The 14,884-nt window shown below is 40.8% G+C and overlaps 1 protein-coding gene across 1 annotated transcript in view; it reads right to left on the reverse strand.

Moving 5' to 3' along the window:
• The window catches only part of efnb2a (ephrin-B2a), a 29,157-nt gene extending 16,156 nt beyond the window's left edge, over nucleotides 1-13,001 (reverse strand). The window contains exons 1-2 of the mRNA XM_058619751.1: nucleotides 12,125-13,001; nucleotides 338-621 (exon numbers count right to left, since the gene is read on the reverse strand). Coding sequence (XP_058475734.1) covers nucleotides 338-621; nucleotides 12,125-12,237 — 397 coding nt within the window. The 5' untranslated portion in view covers nucleotides 12,238-13,001. The remainder of the gene's footprint in view (nucleotides 1-337; nucleotides 622-12,124) is intronic.
• Between the last annotated feature and the right edge of the window lie 1,883 nt (nucleotides 13,002-14,884).

Genomic DNA, 14,884 nt, shown 5'->3' on the forward strand with positions numbered 1-14,884 from the left:
CCCAAACTAACAATAAACAAGTGAGATTGAACTCCTGTTAGCACAATACGATATTGGTATCTGCAGATATTGGTTTTAAAATGTATTATGATGAAGACTAAATGAGACTAAATGAGGTGAGCCCAAACACCTCAGCTATATCGGCACACCATATAGCGGAAAAAGGTCCAATGTCACGCATCCCTACTTCACAAGCGCCGTCTTGTACCACAACACATTTCTAACTGTCATCAACAGCTGCTTCTTCAGCTTTCAACCAAATTTTACGACGCTGTTTTCCCTTTTAAACTGTGTAAGGTCTGACTGATGATGCCTTCAGGGACGAATCGGTACTCACAGATGATGTAGTAGTCTGTCCCTCTTAAGAACTCCAGGCCCCATAAATTGGGGCTGAACTCCTGAAACTTGAGGGTGAACTTGACATCCTGGTCAGGTTTGACACAATTGAGGAGCAGCGTGTTCGCCTTGGAGACGGTGCAGCTCTCCAGCTGCTCCTTGGGCACCATGTACACTTTGTAATACTCCACGCCATCGGTCATCCCGCCGTCCACGCGCGGGCACACAATGTCCAACTTATCCCCGATCTGCGGGTACAACACTACTCCTTGGCCTGGCAGGAATCTGGGAAGAGAAACAGAGTTTCGTTAGTTCGCTGCGGGAAAACGGATGAGGAGACATTCATTATGTGTGATAGAATGGAGTGTTTGCTATTAAACTTCCCCAGATCTGGCAAAAAAAAAAGAAGAAGAAGAAGTCAGCTTAAATATTAATTGTGACCATTAATTTTCGATGAAGAAAGATAAGCCGTAAGTGTGATGTGGGCAGTTGTGTGAGGCTCACTATCTGATCGCGGCAGCAATGGAATGAACAGGTGTACATGTCTCTAAAAGGCTGTGAAGAACAATTGTCCTGCGTATTTTGTACATCTTTGTGAGGACATTTTGACTTTTTGAGGGTTAAGACTTGGTTTTAGGGTTGGAGTTAGAATCTTTGGGTTTGGGTGTTAAGTGTTTAGTTGTGATGGATAAAGTTAGAGTAAGGATCAAGAGAATGCATTACATCTAGGAGTGTCCTCACAGAATATGTGTAAGTGTGAGAGAGACGGGATGAATAAATTCATCTTTATACATAAATATATGATGAGTGTAATAAATAAAAATGAATACAAATATTAAAGCAACCAATGATGGATTCAGTTCATTGACACTGGCCCATATAGTCATGTGAGAAAATTAAGATTTACATTCACAACAGCAGCAGACACACACTCTCTCTCTTTCTCTCTCGCACACGCACACACACACACACACACACAAAGAGAGAGAGAGCCTAGAGCATTTTGTCATTGTGTCTCAGAGAGCAGTTGAAATTCCCCAAATTCTTTCCAAAAGTGAAATAATGTTGTCATTTAGTCTGGGTGCAGTGAGAGCCCCTGCAGCATTCCTGTGTTTGCACATGCTCTCGCTCTCGCTCTCACTCTCTCTCTCTATCTCCTACATGCACACACACTCACAGCTGGAGCTCAAGGTAGAGGTGAAACCCTGTGTTTAGCCGCTAAATGAATTTGCCCCACACCTGAATCAAATTTGAAATGTTAACCAGGCCTTTCACAGCATCCCAAGAAGCAAACCGACAGCAGGGCAGTGCAAATACTGACTAACGTAAATGATGATCACGTCTTCATTTAAGTGCACGGCTGTGTTGTTTGTGTCAGAATAACCTTCTCAGGTTTTAGTGCTGCGGATTACCGTCTCCTTATTGTCTGACCAAAAGTTCAAACCCAAAGATAAACACTTTAATTGGTAATATAATGGTTAATGAATTGTCAACAATTTTCATAATCATTTTTACATATATATGTATTTCAGCTTCGTAAATGCAAATAGTTCTTTGCTCCTCTTTAAATGAACATTTAGGAGACAATGATCGATAATATCTTTAATCATTTATCTGACACAACTAACCAGTGAATCAAGGAAATAATAGATCGCTCAGCTGACGTTGAAAATGGCGGTTAGTTACAGCAGAGATAACCCTAACCCTGCACACATGGATTCACAGCAGCATCATTTTGCTGTTGACATGGACGTGTGTGAGTGTACAGATACACATTCTATTCACACACACACATGACAGAAACACATGCACACACCACACATGCACACACCACACATGCACACACCACACATGCACACACCACACATGCACACACCACACATGCACACACCACACATGCACAGCGGCTAACCCAGGCCGAGTGGATGTCTTTTCATCTGCTCCCTGGGGACACACTCAGCAGCGGTGTCGTGTGTCCAGTGACGGACACAAGGAGAGTGAGCTTAGAGAGAGATGGAGGACGTATTATGTGTATGCACTATAGCGCCACCTGCCATGTTGACATGTATGCATCTGAGTCTGAGGCAAAAGAAACAAGAGGGAGGGAGAAGTGGAGCGACAGAGTCAGAGAGCGAGACGGAGGATGAGTCAGTGAAAAAGCCTCGGGGGCTTCATGTCCACACAACCTGTGTGTGTGTGTGTGTGTGTGTGCAAGTGGGCATGTGTTTACACCGGGGTGAAAGATATTTGTGTACTTATTTTAAATATTATGTGTGTGTGTGTGTGTGTGTGTGTGATGATGGCCATTACTGACCTAAAGAGGTTGATCTGCTTCCATAAAGACAACATACAGAGGAGCAGGGGCGTAGGGGCTCTAACTTTATGAAGTTCATGTTTGGGGTTTTCACTAAATACTTAATACTAAATATAGTGTGTGTGTACTTGTATTTGTAAATACTTTAGGACCTTTTCTTCCCAAAACACTGAGGTCTTGGGAAGGCTGTTTCATTTGAAAAGTCGATGCAAAAATTATAAAAATAAATACAAGAACGTGTGTGTGTGTTCTTATATGTGTATCTTTATGACGACCACAAAGCAAATAAACCATAGGGAGAGAGGACATTTTGGGAAAGTGAGGACATTTTGTCCTGTCCTAGAATTAGGTTTACGTTAAGGGTTATGCAGTATGTCTTTGAATGTCCTCGGTAAGAATGGGACACATTAATCTGTGCGTGTTTGTTAGGTTTAAAGTTTATGTCAGAACAGGGTTTTTTTCCTTCATGCAGCTGCAGGCGAGGGCTAACAAATTGGTGTAAGTGAAGCAAAAAATGTCAAAAAGAAAGGATGAACTGTTTGTCATGCAACTTCTCCAAACTACGAATTGTTATGGTTCTAAATATGCAAATACAGAGAAAGAATCCAGCTTCATGGTCCGTCTAGATGTGAAAAGCCGCATTAAACATGGACCTGCTGAGTTCATGGCTACGACATGGAAAACTGTGCACGGGGTGCGTTCTTACATTGTGACAACGCTGCTGCTAATGGTACTGTTTCTTATCATCTAACGTCTTATCACATAGTGAGGAACAAACTTTACATATGCGACAATACTATCACACACGGCATCTGAGGTCTGACATCATGAACGCAATCTCTGCAGGAAGTTGGCACAAAGGGAAGGAGAGCTGGAGCTCTCACACACACACACACACACACACAACTTGTTTTAGTGAGGAAACATCGTAGACATCCTCTTCTAACCCTAACCCTAAAAACAGGCCTTAACCCTGAAAAGGTCCCTTTAAATTATGGGGGTGAGATAAAATGTCCGCACGAAGTCAAAATGTCCTCACAAGGTTTTTTTGTTGGTTTTTTTGACGTCACAAAGACACACACACACACACACACAATCACTTACAGATATACAGTGAAATGGGTGTGTGTTCTGACACAGTTTAAATTTCTGTATCATAATAGCTGCATCCTGTTTTTTATCACCGTCTTTACAGGTCAGTTCAACACTCAGATCTGCCTTAGCCAGAGGCATGTGAACACACACACACACACACACACACACACACACACACCAGCCTCTCTGTTACACGCTTGTGTTTCCAGAAAATGAAATTAAACTCTTTACATCTATATTGTGACGTGGCAAGATATGGTCTCAAATTGTGGTTATCATCATATTGAAACATACTACTTATTATAATATTATACATCCTGATTAAAAAATGACGTGGAATCGATAAAAATATATTTTAAAAAAGTCACTTAATAACACTTGTATTAAGCATGTATTAAGTGAAATGAAAGGCAATAAGTGTATTTTAAGATGATGTAATACAGTAGATATAAACAGTAGATATTTTATTTGTGTATTTACAGTGTACAAACATTTCAACAGAAAACTGTTCATGAATCAGAAATATTGGTTTGATTTATATCAAGATATATATGTTAATAGCGAATGATATTGCCCAGTCCTACATTACATGTAATGAAATGAAAACAAAATAATAAAAGAGTAAGATGTTTGAATGCAGGTTTTAAGATATAGCTGTCTAAGGGCTGATTGGGGACAAATGCGCTGTCAATTTGAAACCTCATTATCTATCATTGTCTATCTCCTCCTCTGCCTTTGTTATGATATGAGTAAACGTGTGTGACACCTGGCCTGAGAGCAGCAGGTCGGACTTAAGAGCCTGATATTGCAACTGCATAAAAGACCAAACAACAGGTTCACCGCACCACCACCGTGGCCCTTCACCCCTGCACTTTCCAAGCACTCCTCCTCCTCCTCAACATTGTATGAATTTAAAAAGAATCCCTGGAGAGATATACAACTGTCTGAAGCTGAAAATATGTCTCGCTGCTGTCAAAATGTCTTTACTCCGAGAATAAAATAAGGGCAGATTCATTCCAAGAGTCTTTTGTGCTTTGGTTCAGTGCAGTAAACACATCAATTATTCATAAAAGTAAAAGATTTGGGATAGGTACTGCACTATATACAAGTGTTCCACATAAAATTAGCTAAAGCTGTGTTGTAATGACAAATAGAATCATTACTGATGCGATACTGTTCAATATCATTAGATCAGGCATCGGAAAAAGTAAACCGTATATATGATGTAAATGAGTCCTTTTGTTTAAAGGTGGTTTTAAACAAGACTTTCTTGAACTTGTTGTGATTATGAGGAAAAACAAGATAAGAGTGCTAACCACTATACCGGCCTTAACAGAAAAAAAAATATATATATATATATATTTAATATTAAAAAAAGGTTTATTTCTGTATTTCTTTGTGCACGGACTGTCAAAAAATTGTGAATAAACATCTTGAATCTATAAACATCTTGAACTATATAAAGCATTTATTTTTTTTACTGTTACAAGACAACACCCAAACGTTGTAGCACTTCTGGAGAACTTTTCTTTTTTTTCCTCTCTTATCACGTCACACACCATTTGTTCTCACACCTGCAGGACAACACGCCGTTGAAAAGTGTAACCCTGCAGAATTCAAATCTCAGGAGGTGATGAGGACATATGGGAGGAAGACAGAAAGAAGGAGAAGCGAGAGGCTGTAGAAGGTGGCAAAGTCTCACCCTTCACTAATTTGCATAAAAATATAGAAAAACACTAGTGTTGCTCCACCATGAGGGAGACTCTCACAACTAAATGTCTAACCCTAACCCCAAAACCAGGTCTTAACCCCCAAAAAAGCCCTTTGAAGCAATGATGACCAGACAAAATGTCCACACTAGCTCCTCACAAAGATACACATTAGAAAAGAAAAACACACACACGCACACATTATCACTGACAGGTCGGTGTTTAGGCCACAAAATGAGCTAAAAAGGTAACAAATACAAGTGCACACACACACACACACACACACCTACACACACATACATTATTGTGCAGCAGTGTTACTGAGGACAATAATAGAAAAAGATGGTTGTCAGGACCGGACAAAATGTCCTCACTTTCCCAAAATGTCCTCTCTCCCTATGGTTTATTTGCTTTGTGGTCCTCACAAAGATACACTTACAAGGACACACACACACACACACAAATGCATTAATTATTCCAGCTTTGTGTGGTTCAGTGTATAGCTTTATAGCGACATACAGTACTGTAACAGGAGGTATACTGGCGATACGTCACTCCACACACACACACACACACACACACAGACACACACAATGCTCTGCCCTCTGCTCTAACTTCACTCTCAGACCATTTGGTGACAAGGTGAGAGGAGCCGTCTGGACTCTCTGATCGCAGCGACATCTCTACATCCCTGATCTCAGACACCAAGCTTCTCAACATAAGGCCCGTGACCATTCCCAACCAACAAAGCGCCCGCAACGTTCCTTATTTCTGTCTCTGCCGGCTCTTTAGTGGACATCCAGCTGTGCCTGCGTTTAACTGCGTTTGGCACCTAACAGTGGAAAACAGACCTTAACCAAAGTGAGTCAAAATAACACAAAACAGCAAAAAACAAAGTTCAGTCAAATGCAGACACACAGGCGGGCGACACCGTGTCAGTTTTGCCAGAGGACATCTGTCTTTCTCGTTTACCTTCTAACGAAGTGTTCACGCCTTCAAGTTTGGTGTCAGTGTGTTTGTGTGTGTGTGTGAAAGGCAACATTTGGGGCAAACAAAGGAAGGAAGGGAGAACTTAGAGGGGGGGTAATGGCATGTGTGTGTGTGTGTGTGTGTGTGTGTGTGTGTGTGTGTGGAGGGGGGGGTATCAAATCTAATAAGCCACTGCAATAATGAGATAAATTGTGGTAAATTTAAGCTAGACTTGTTGTTTGTTCTTTATTTTGTTTGCATGAATTTGACAGGTAAGATTATGCACCATATCACAATCACAGAGAAATTTGATGTGTTTTTTTTTTATCATATCAAACTCATCATTGATTAATCAACGAAGTGTTGTTGTTTTTTTTAACAACAACAGGCTCTTTGATATTTAAGCATCTTCAAAGTGACAAAGAAATTATTAAAACTGAATACTTTTGTTTTGCAAACAAAACTAAATATTTGAGAACATTATCATGTTGAAGTTTTGGAAACACCAAGTAAGATTTTTATTTTATGGACCTATCAATGAATCCTCCAAATCTTAATTGTTAATGAAAATGATCGTTAGTTTGAATAGTGCTGGGCAAAATACAAGTAATCCCATTTGTTCTTTCCCCGATATGGCTGATAAATAATATCTTTTAAGTTTACATTCTACAATAAAATCAGATATCTACTGTTTAATATCTGTATTACAGATATTTAAATCATAAAATACAGTCATTATTTTACCTTAAATACTAAAGAAGTGTTATTAAGTGACAACTTTGGCGACATACTTATATCATAAATAATATTTGGTGTGTTCCACAAATGTATTGAATATAAACATGATGATTATCAGTGCAACCGCCTTTAAAAGCAGGAAAAGTCGCCTTATCACGACATGACGATATTCAAAATCTAAGACCACATCTTGTCTCCTGTCACAATATTGCTAGTATATCACTATATTGCCCAACCCTGCACCGGTGAAAAGAAATAAGCAGAGGGGGAATATTTACTGCAGAGAACTTTTTGACTCACAATCCCAGCTGCTGTGCAGGGATTCATTATAGCAGCCGACAAAGATGGAGCACAGTGTGGGTTAATCCACCCCGAGATTCTTTCGCAGAGCTGGGGCTTTCGCCCTCTGTCGGCCGACGGCACGAGGGGTCTTTCCACTGACTGTCACCCTATCCCCTCTTTGTCCTCTCCGTGGTCCTCCTGTCTGCTCCCTGTGCCTTTGGCCTTATACCTTTCATCCTGTAATCCAGGCCTGTGGGATCTGAGTGGGCCTAGACATAATTATCCTCCTCACCCTCGGGTGGGTGGGAAGTAAGCCCCCCCGACACTTTCTTCTTTCCTTTTCTTCCATTTTCGTCTCTCTTACTCATTCTTGACACAATGTTAATCACAACCTTTTTCTGCAGTAATTCGGGAAATAAAAAGTGAACCTCTGGATAATCCCGGCGGTGACTCTCCTGTCAGACATGACATGATTTTACTTTCTCACCCCTGTTGCCGGGGTTGATGCAGATGAATGACAACAATCGCTTTCTCCCTCTTGAGGAGGGAAAAGGGCCAAATTAGAGTCACTGCGGGGCGTTGGGATGGTTGGGATGACGATGGCAGGCATCATTACCAGACTCAGCACAAGGCTTCATCAGTCATTCATGATGGACCCACATCTCTATGTCACCCCTCCCTCTCTCTCTCTCCCCCACTTCCTCTCTCTCCCTCTATCTAACCACCCCTGCATTCACACAAGTGCCCACTGAGGTGCCCCCACCACTGCCCAGTCACAAAGGGCCTTTTTGGGCTTCTATGTAATCTCTTAATGAACTGCAGTGGAGAAGAGGCAGTGCTCCTTTTACATAAACCATGTAAAGCAGGCATCGCTTTTGTTTCTCCCCTCCCGACTACAAAATGGATTAGCAGGAGAAGGAGCCGTGTGTGTGCGTGTGTGTGTGTGTGTGTGTGTGTGTCGGGGGATATTTGGGGGGTGAGGGGGTATCAGTGGGGGGGGAGATTCTCTTTCATTTTTCCTGGGGAGTTCATGCATAAAGACAGTAAACGAGTAAAATGCAAACAATCCTGGCATGTGGGTATATCTGCAGGGCACACACACGCACTTTTTATCACTCGCACAGAAAAAGGACAGATTACTTTCACCTCTCCCTCCATCAGCCCGCGCACATTCGAAACTTCACGTTTCCCTACATTCACCCTTCCCTGAACGCTCAACGCCGAGCCAAAGGAGCCGTGCACAGGCAGGAGGCTCTGTCTCTGCTGAATAAAGATATTCACCGTGTGTTTCTGACCAGAAATGACTGATACACACACACAGGGCGACTTTAAATGAACCGTGAGGACATGTTTAGGAAACTTTGGCTGATACTAGGGGGGGAAAAAGTGAAAATACTGAATTGTAAGTGAGACAACGGTGGAATAACAACAACTATACTGATTATACAAAGTTCAACAATGCAAATCAGAACAGTGTAACAACTTATTTATTCCAATTCCTGTCACAGATCTTAATAGTAGCCTGAAATAAGCAGTGATAATTACAGAGCTTGCATTCAGGTTGCAATCTTCCATTTTTCTTCCGTTTTTATGTTTTTGTTTTCCATATTTTGTGTTTTCTATCTATCTATCTATCTATCTATCTAATTAATAATTGAATGCCAACTACTTTATTCATTATTCATTGTTTCAGTTAATTGATACATACAGTTTGTTAATTAGTATGTTACCTAGTTAGTTTTCCGCTTTTTAAATGTGAATATGTTCTGGTTTCCTTGAAGACGTTGTCCTTTTGGGAAAATGTCCATCATTTCCAGACATTTTAGGAACCATCCCACAAATTGATTAATAATCATAAGATGAATTTATGAGTAAAAGTTAACATTTTGAATCCCGATCACAAGTTTTAAACATTGGTCTGTACTTAATGTGAATTTCTCTGTGAGATGAATAAAGTATCTATCTATCTATCTAATGATTGATGTAATGAGGGATAAGCAAAGCAAATGTGTAAATAATAGCCTCTTGCTTGAGGTTATTTTAACCCAACTTATTTAATTTCAACTCTGTTGAAAAAGAATGCACTTGCATTGAAAAGGAGGATATGTTTGGACACACAACGATAATACTCTGTGACCTTTTATCTCTGAACTCCTCACCCACCGCCAGACAGACAGAGCGGCAAAGAATGCACACACGCACAGCTAATTTCATGGAATGCCCAGTACTTTTGTGGCAGTCCAGAGCTTTTACTGCTCTCAAAGGGTGGACATGCTTGTTTGTTTTGTTTGCTTTTTTGTTTAGTTTTTTATTTATTTTTATTTTTTTTAAACCCTTCTTCTTCTTTCCATAATCAAAACTGACAAGCCAAGTGAAGACTATGGCTCCAAAGTGGAAAAAAAGCTTTCATTCTCAGGACTATATGTGAAAAGTACTACTTTAAAAACATACAAATGATTTGTATATATATATATATATATATATATCACATTGTACACTATATTTCTTAATTATCAATACAGCAAATACTCAATATATATAGATAGATAAGTAAATCCACTGTGCAAATACATTTTGAGACATAGAACACATACGTAATTAATATTAAATGTTTTGCCTCAGATTTGTCAAATGGTTTCCTAACAGGAGTGTTTTGATTTGTACTTATATGTACATGAAGTATTGTAAAAGCAGAATGAACTGCTCTCATTTAGTTTTTTTAATTATCTGACACATGGACTGAAACTTATTTTCCTCATAATAGGTACATATATTTAAACATCTACACACCAACATTTCAAATGTGTTCACGTCTCATAACTGACACTATAATGAGGTTATATGATTAGATGCATGGTGAGACACGCACATATCAGTGTCAGTGTTCAGTCCAACACACAAACACACAATGTCAGATTCTTCTAAACAGGCAGAGCGCGCATACTTGTTTCCATTGTACTGTATGTCATTTGTATGCTTATCTACACTATTACTATACTTTTTATGGATTAGGTAGTGGATCTCTGTTCTTTTCTTTGTTGGAGTAGGTTGGAATGAATTCAATATGTGTCTGATTCGGTGATTCTAAACTTTGCGCGTCACAGGAACCACGCAGCATTGCGCGCAGACGCCCGTCATTGCGTCTCTTTTCTTCGTTAAAGTTGAGGGAAATCGCGAGAGACGGCGTGGGGGGGGGAGGGAGGGAGGGAGGGAAATGCTGTCCTGTGTTCTCAAAAGTTGCATTTAACCGAGTGACTTTGGAGTTCGGCCGTGACGAAACGGCCACAAAGAGGAGCGCGCCCCCCCGCCGGGCTGAGAGCAGGACTGAGAGCCGGAGGACAGGGGGAGACGAGGAGAAGAGGACACCTTTTCATCTGAAGACATTCGTTTTAACCGACTTTCTTGGTCTGTGTGAGGTGATCTTGCGAGAAGCAGGAAAGGGGAATAATGTCCTAAATGTTCACAAAAGCACGTACACACCAGTGAACGGGACCATCTGGGAGTCCACATACACAAGAAATACGCGCACAACAAGTTTTCAGAATAATTCGAGCACCAAACATATAGAAGACTATTCGGCTACTTTAAATTCTTTCCACGCTAAATAGTTGGGAGTAACAGAAGCCCTGCGCTGCGTCCCGCCACCTCCACCAAATCTCCTCGACGTGTCAAAGCAGCAACATTTCCTCTATTTTTCTCAAAATTATCAAAATCATATTTATAAATACACTTGTATATTATATATATATATATATATATATATATATATATATATATATATACGATGGAGCACTCGGAGCTGCCGTTGAGCCAAACGTAGCGTTTATTATTGACCGAGGAATCGGAGCGTAAAATTAACTTAAGAAAAATATATGATAATTCCACGGTGCAAGAGAAGAGAGAGCCACGCGACCACCTCCAGTAACTCCTCGCGAAACTGCACCCACGACGAACACATTTAATAATGAATACATACATGTGTGAGTGACAGGAGAGTTGTAGCGGGGCTGTGTGCTGCGTAGCGCGGCAGAGCGAGCAAGGGGCACCGCGCACTCGCTCGCTCGCTCGCTCGCTCTGCTCTCCACCGCGCGTAAAATAAATATTCCACACAACAGCAACTACATTGTAAACAGGGCTGTTGTCAGTTCCGCGGCGGAGTCATGAGATACGAGCCTCTGTTCTCCTGACAGGTGTTTGGTGGAGGAGAAGGGTCATTATCCTTCGTCTTTAACGCCCGCGATCAAAACCCTAAACTCTCGCCAAACAGTGCGCAGCAGCGCGGACACGCCGCTTCAGAACGTTCACTAATTATGAAGCAGGGCTGTGGAACTTGGCTCACAACCCGCATGTATCTATCCATTAATAATTCCGTGACAGACGCGATTCCGTGAGATCGGCGACAAGAACGGGAATTAAAGACATTCAAATTCCACATCACGCTCCTCTCAGTCATTGTTTCACGCGGTGCCGAAGCCGAATTCAAGAGAAGCGTCTATAAAGCGATAGTTGACGTTAACCTATGTTATTTTTACGCGAGCGAGGGACAAAGCGATATTAAATGAGCAGATCTTCCAACACAGAGCGCAGGCAGGACGCACACACTAAACGGGAGCCAGCAGCGTAACGAGCGCGGCTTGTATGTATGTGTGTGTGTCTGTGTGTGTGTGTGTGTTCCACTTACTTGGTATTTGTTGTGTTCCAGTAGATGGACTCCAGGATAAGCGCCCGGCACAAGTCCACTTTGAAGGCAATAAACAGAACTCCAAAATAATATCTCCACATCGAGTCTCCCATGGTGAGTGAGCGCGTGCGCACGTACCTCCGCTCGGGTGCACAACAACCAAAACCTCGGTGTCAAAATAAAAAAAAAAGGCGCAGATTCTTCACTTTATATCCTGATCCAGAGCAGAGGAGACGTGCGGACCACAAACCCCCGGACTAGAGCATCTCCACAACAGAGACCTGCTGCAAAAAAAAAAATAAAGGCGCACGAGGGCAGTTCATTCAGCAGACAGTGCGTTTATATTCTCCACCGCTCACAGCGTTGTAATAATACATCCCTCAGAGAGAAGAAGAAGTCGTGCTGGTGTCCGCTGTGGCACAAATATAAATAAATCCCTCTGCGTTTTAGTCCAGTGGTGATGAAAAATCCACAGCAGGAGCGGCCACGGAAGAGGAAAGTAAGGGGGATATTCCTCTTTCACCTGGAGCCACTGCTGCTGCTGCTGCTGCTGCTGGTAGAAGTGAAGGTGGTGAGCAACAAACTGTGGGTGACAGCGGTCGAGAAATGAGAGGAGCCACACAATGAGGTCGAGTGATCAAAAGAAAAAATCAAATGATCAAATATGAGGATGAGAGAGATGAAAAAAGCTGGGATGGAAATTCTCATACTGTGGCTGCAGATCCGTCCCAGACAGTCACACACTATCCCACACACACACACACACGCTCACACTCACAGAGCGAGACACGGCACGGCACGGCACAGCGCAGGGGTGAACAACGGTGCCTCAGCTCAGCGACGAAGCTCCCAAAAACCTGGATGGAAAGTAAGTGCGAGAGCGCAAGACTGTGAATATTTGCTGGAGCTGGTCATGCCCAGGCTCCGCCCCCGCCGCCGCTGATTGGTCCCTCGGCGGGGAAGTTAAAAAAAAGAAAAAGGAGCTGCGCTGTCAATCAAAGAGGGCAACTGGTTCAGAGGGAGAGAGAGATTGCGCACCAATCCTACAGTTATTGTTAACAAGCGATTCGATTAATTAGACCATAAATATCACTGTAAGTGTGACGTCATGAATGTCTTAAGCATGGCATGAAACAATGAAGTAAGATAAAATTACAAAAATAATAATAACATAAATGAATGCCGTCACTATAAAGTAACATATTTGATTTATTCATTTAGTTAATTTTATTTATTAATATTAGTATAGTATATGTATTCTGCAATGTGAATAATCGAAAGGCATATCGATTTCAAATCACGCGCACTTCTCGCGTGTCCACGTGGATAAAATAATAAAGATCTCGTCATGAAAACAACACGACACACACACAACCGCCGCTGCACGTCTCTCTGTTCGTCTCCACTTCACGGTTTTCTTTCATGAGGCAAGAGCGCCCACTAGCGGAAAACCAGCTCTAGAAGTGCAGCTGACACATAGTAAAGGGAATAATGTTCTTCTTTTCTTTTTTTTTTTTTACATTTATTTAATACAATTATAACACCTCAAATGTGTCATAATTCATATGATATTACATATTAACATTTATGTTTTTTTACTATCATATAAATTCCCCATAGTTTTGAAACTTTTTGGATGTTTTTTTTTATTATTATTGTTAAGCCGCAACAGCATTAATAATACATTATACATAGCCTACGTCAATTATACGACATGTGTATTTCTCCTTTCACTAATAAAATGTTATTTCAACCCTCACAGACTTCATTTGATTGTCTTCAAAGACTCAAAAGGTCTAAATTGAAATGGCAAACATTCACACTTCTTGGAGACACTCGGGTTTTTTTTAGACAATAGCCTCTAATTTGACACACACGCTCGCGCCGTGTCATCTCTGCTGGCTGCGTGGAGTTTTGTCACTCTCTAACGACTTAATTCGATCACTGTGTGTGTTTGTGTGCAGCCGATAAACATGTAGGTGACACAACCGTCTGTGCCGCGCTGGAATAAACACACACACGCACACACTGGATGTTTATTACAGCTGTGAGGGCAATTCAGATTAATAAACACGCTTAATGGAAATAGACTGCGCCCATTTATGGCTATGGGACGTTTCCAATTTTTCAAAAACCTTTGAATATAATTTTTTAAATACATAGTTCATACACCTTTTCCGACGTCAGAATCTAGCACTGTCTCAAACACATTTAAGGCGATTTCTAAGCAGCGTGCGGTGTTTCTAGAGCTTTAAACGAGATAGAATGTTGCTATTAACAACTAAAATCGTGTTTTATAAATACATAAATATAAATAAAATCTAAATTTAAAAAAACAAAAACAATGCTGGTGTTCTGAAATTATTTTGTGAAAAACGTGGAGGAGCTTGAGTTTTTTTATTCAGAAAACTCTTCCTTTCTCTTTTTTCTCTCTCACATTTTAATTTGAAATTGTATTAATCAGTATACAGCAACAATAGGTTTGGAACAACCCACTATGGTAGAATATAATAATCCAATAATAATAATGCACACTGTAAGCATATATTCTCACAAATGTATGCATTTGTTTTTAATAATTTCTCCAAATACTTTGTTCATTTGATTTCTTTCTTACTGGATTCCATCTCAGTTCTGCACTGCAACTTTCAGAAACTCAGATTGCATTCCTTCAGGAGTCATTCCTGCATTTCATGTCAATAAACATTTGAATGTAGTGTGTATTTTAAACAATTCTTATGGTTTAGAAATAATAGACAC

This window comes from Solea solea, chromosome 2 (genome assembly GCF_958295425.1).
Source record: "Solea solea chromosome 2, fSolSol10.1, whole genome shotgun sequence".
Taxonomy (NCBI): Eukaryota; Metazoa; Chordata; class Actinopteri; order Pleuronectiformes; family Soleidae; genus Solea; species Solea solea.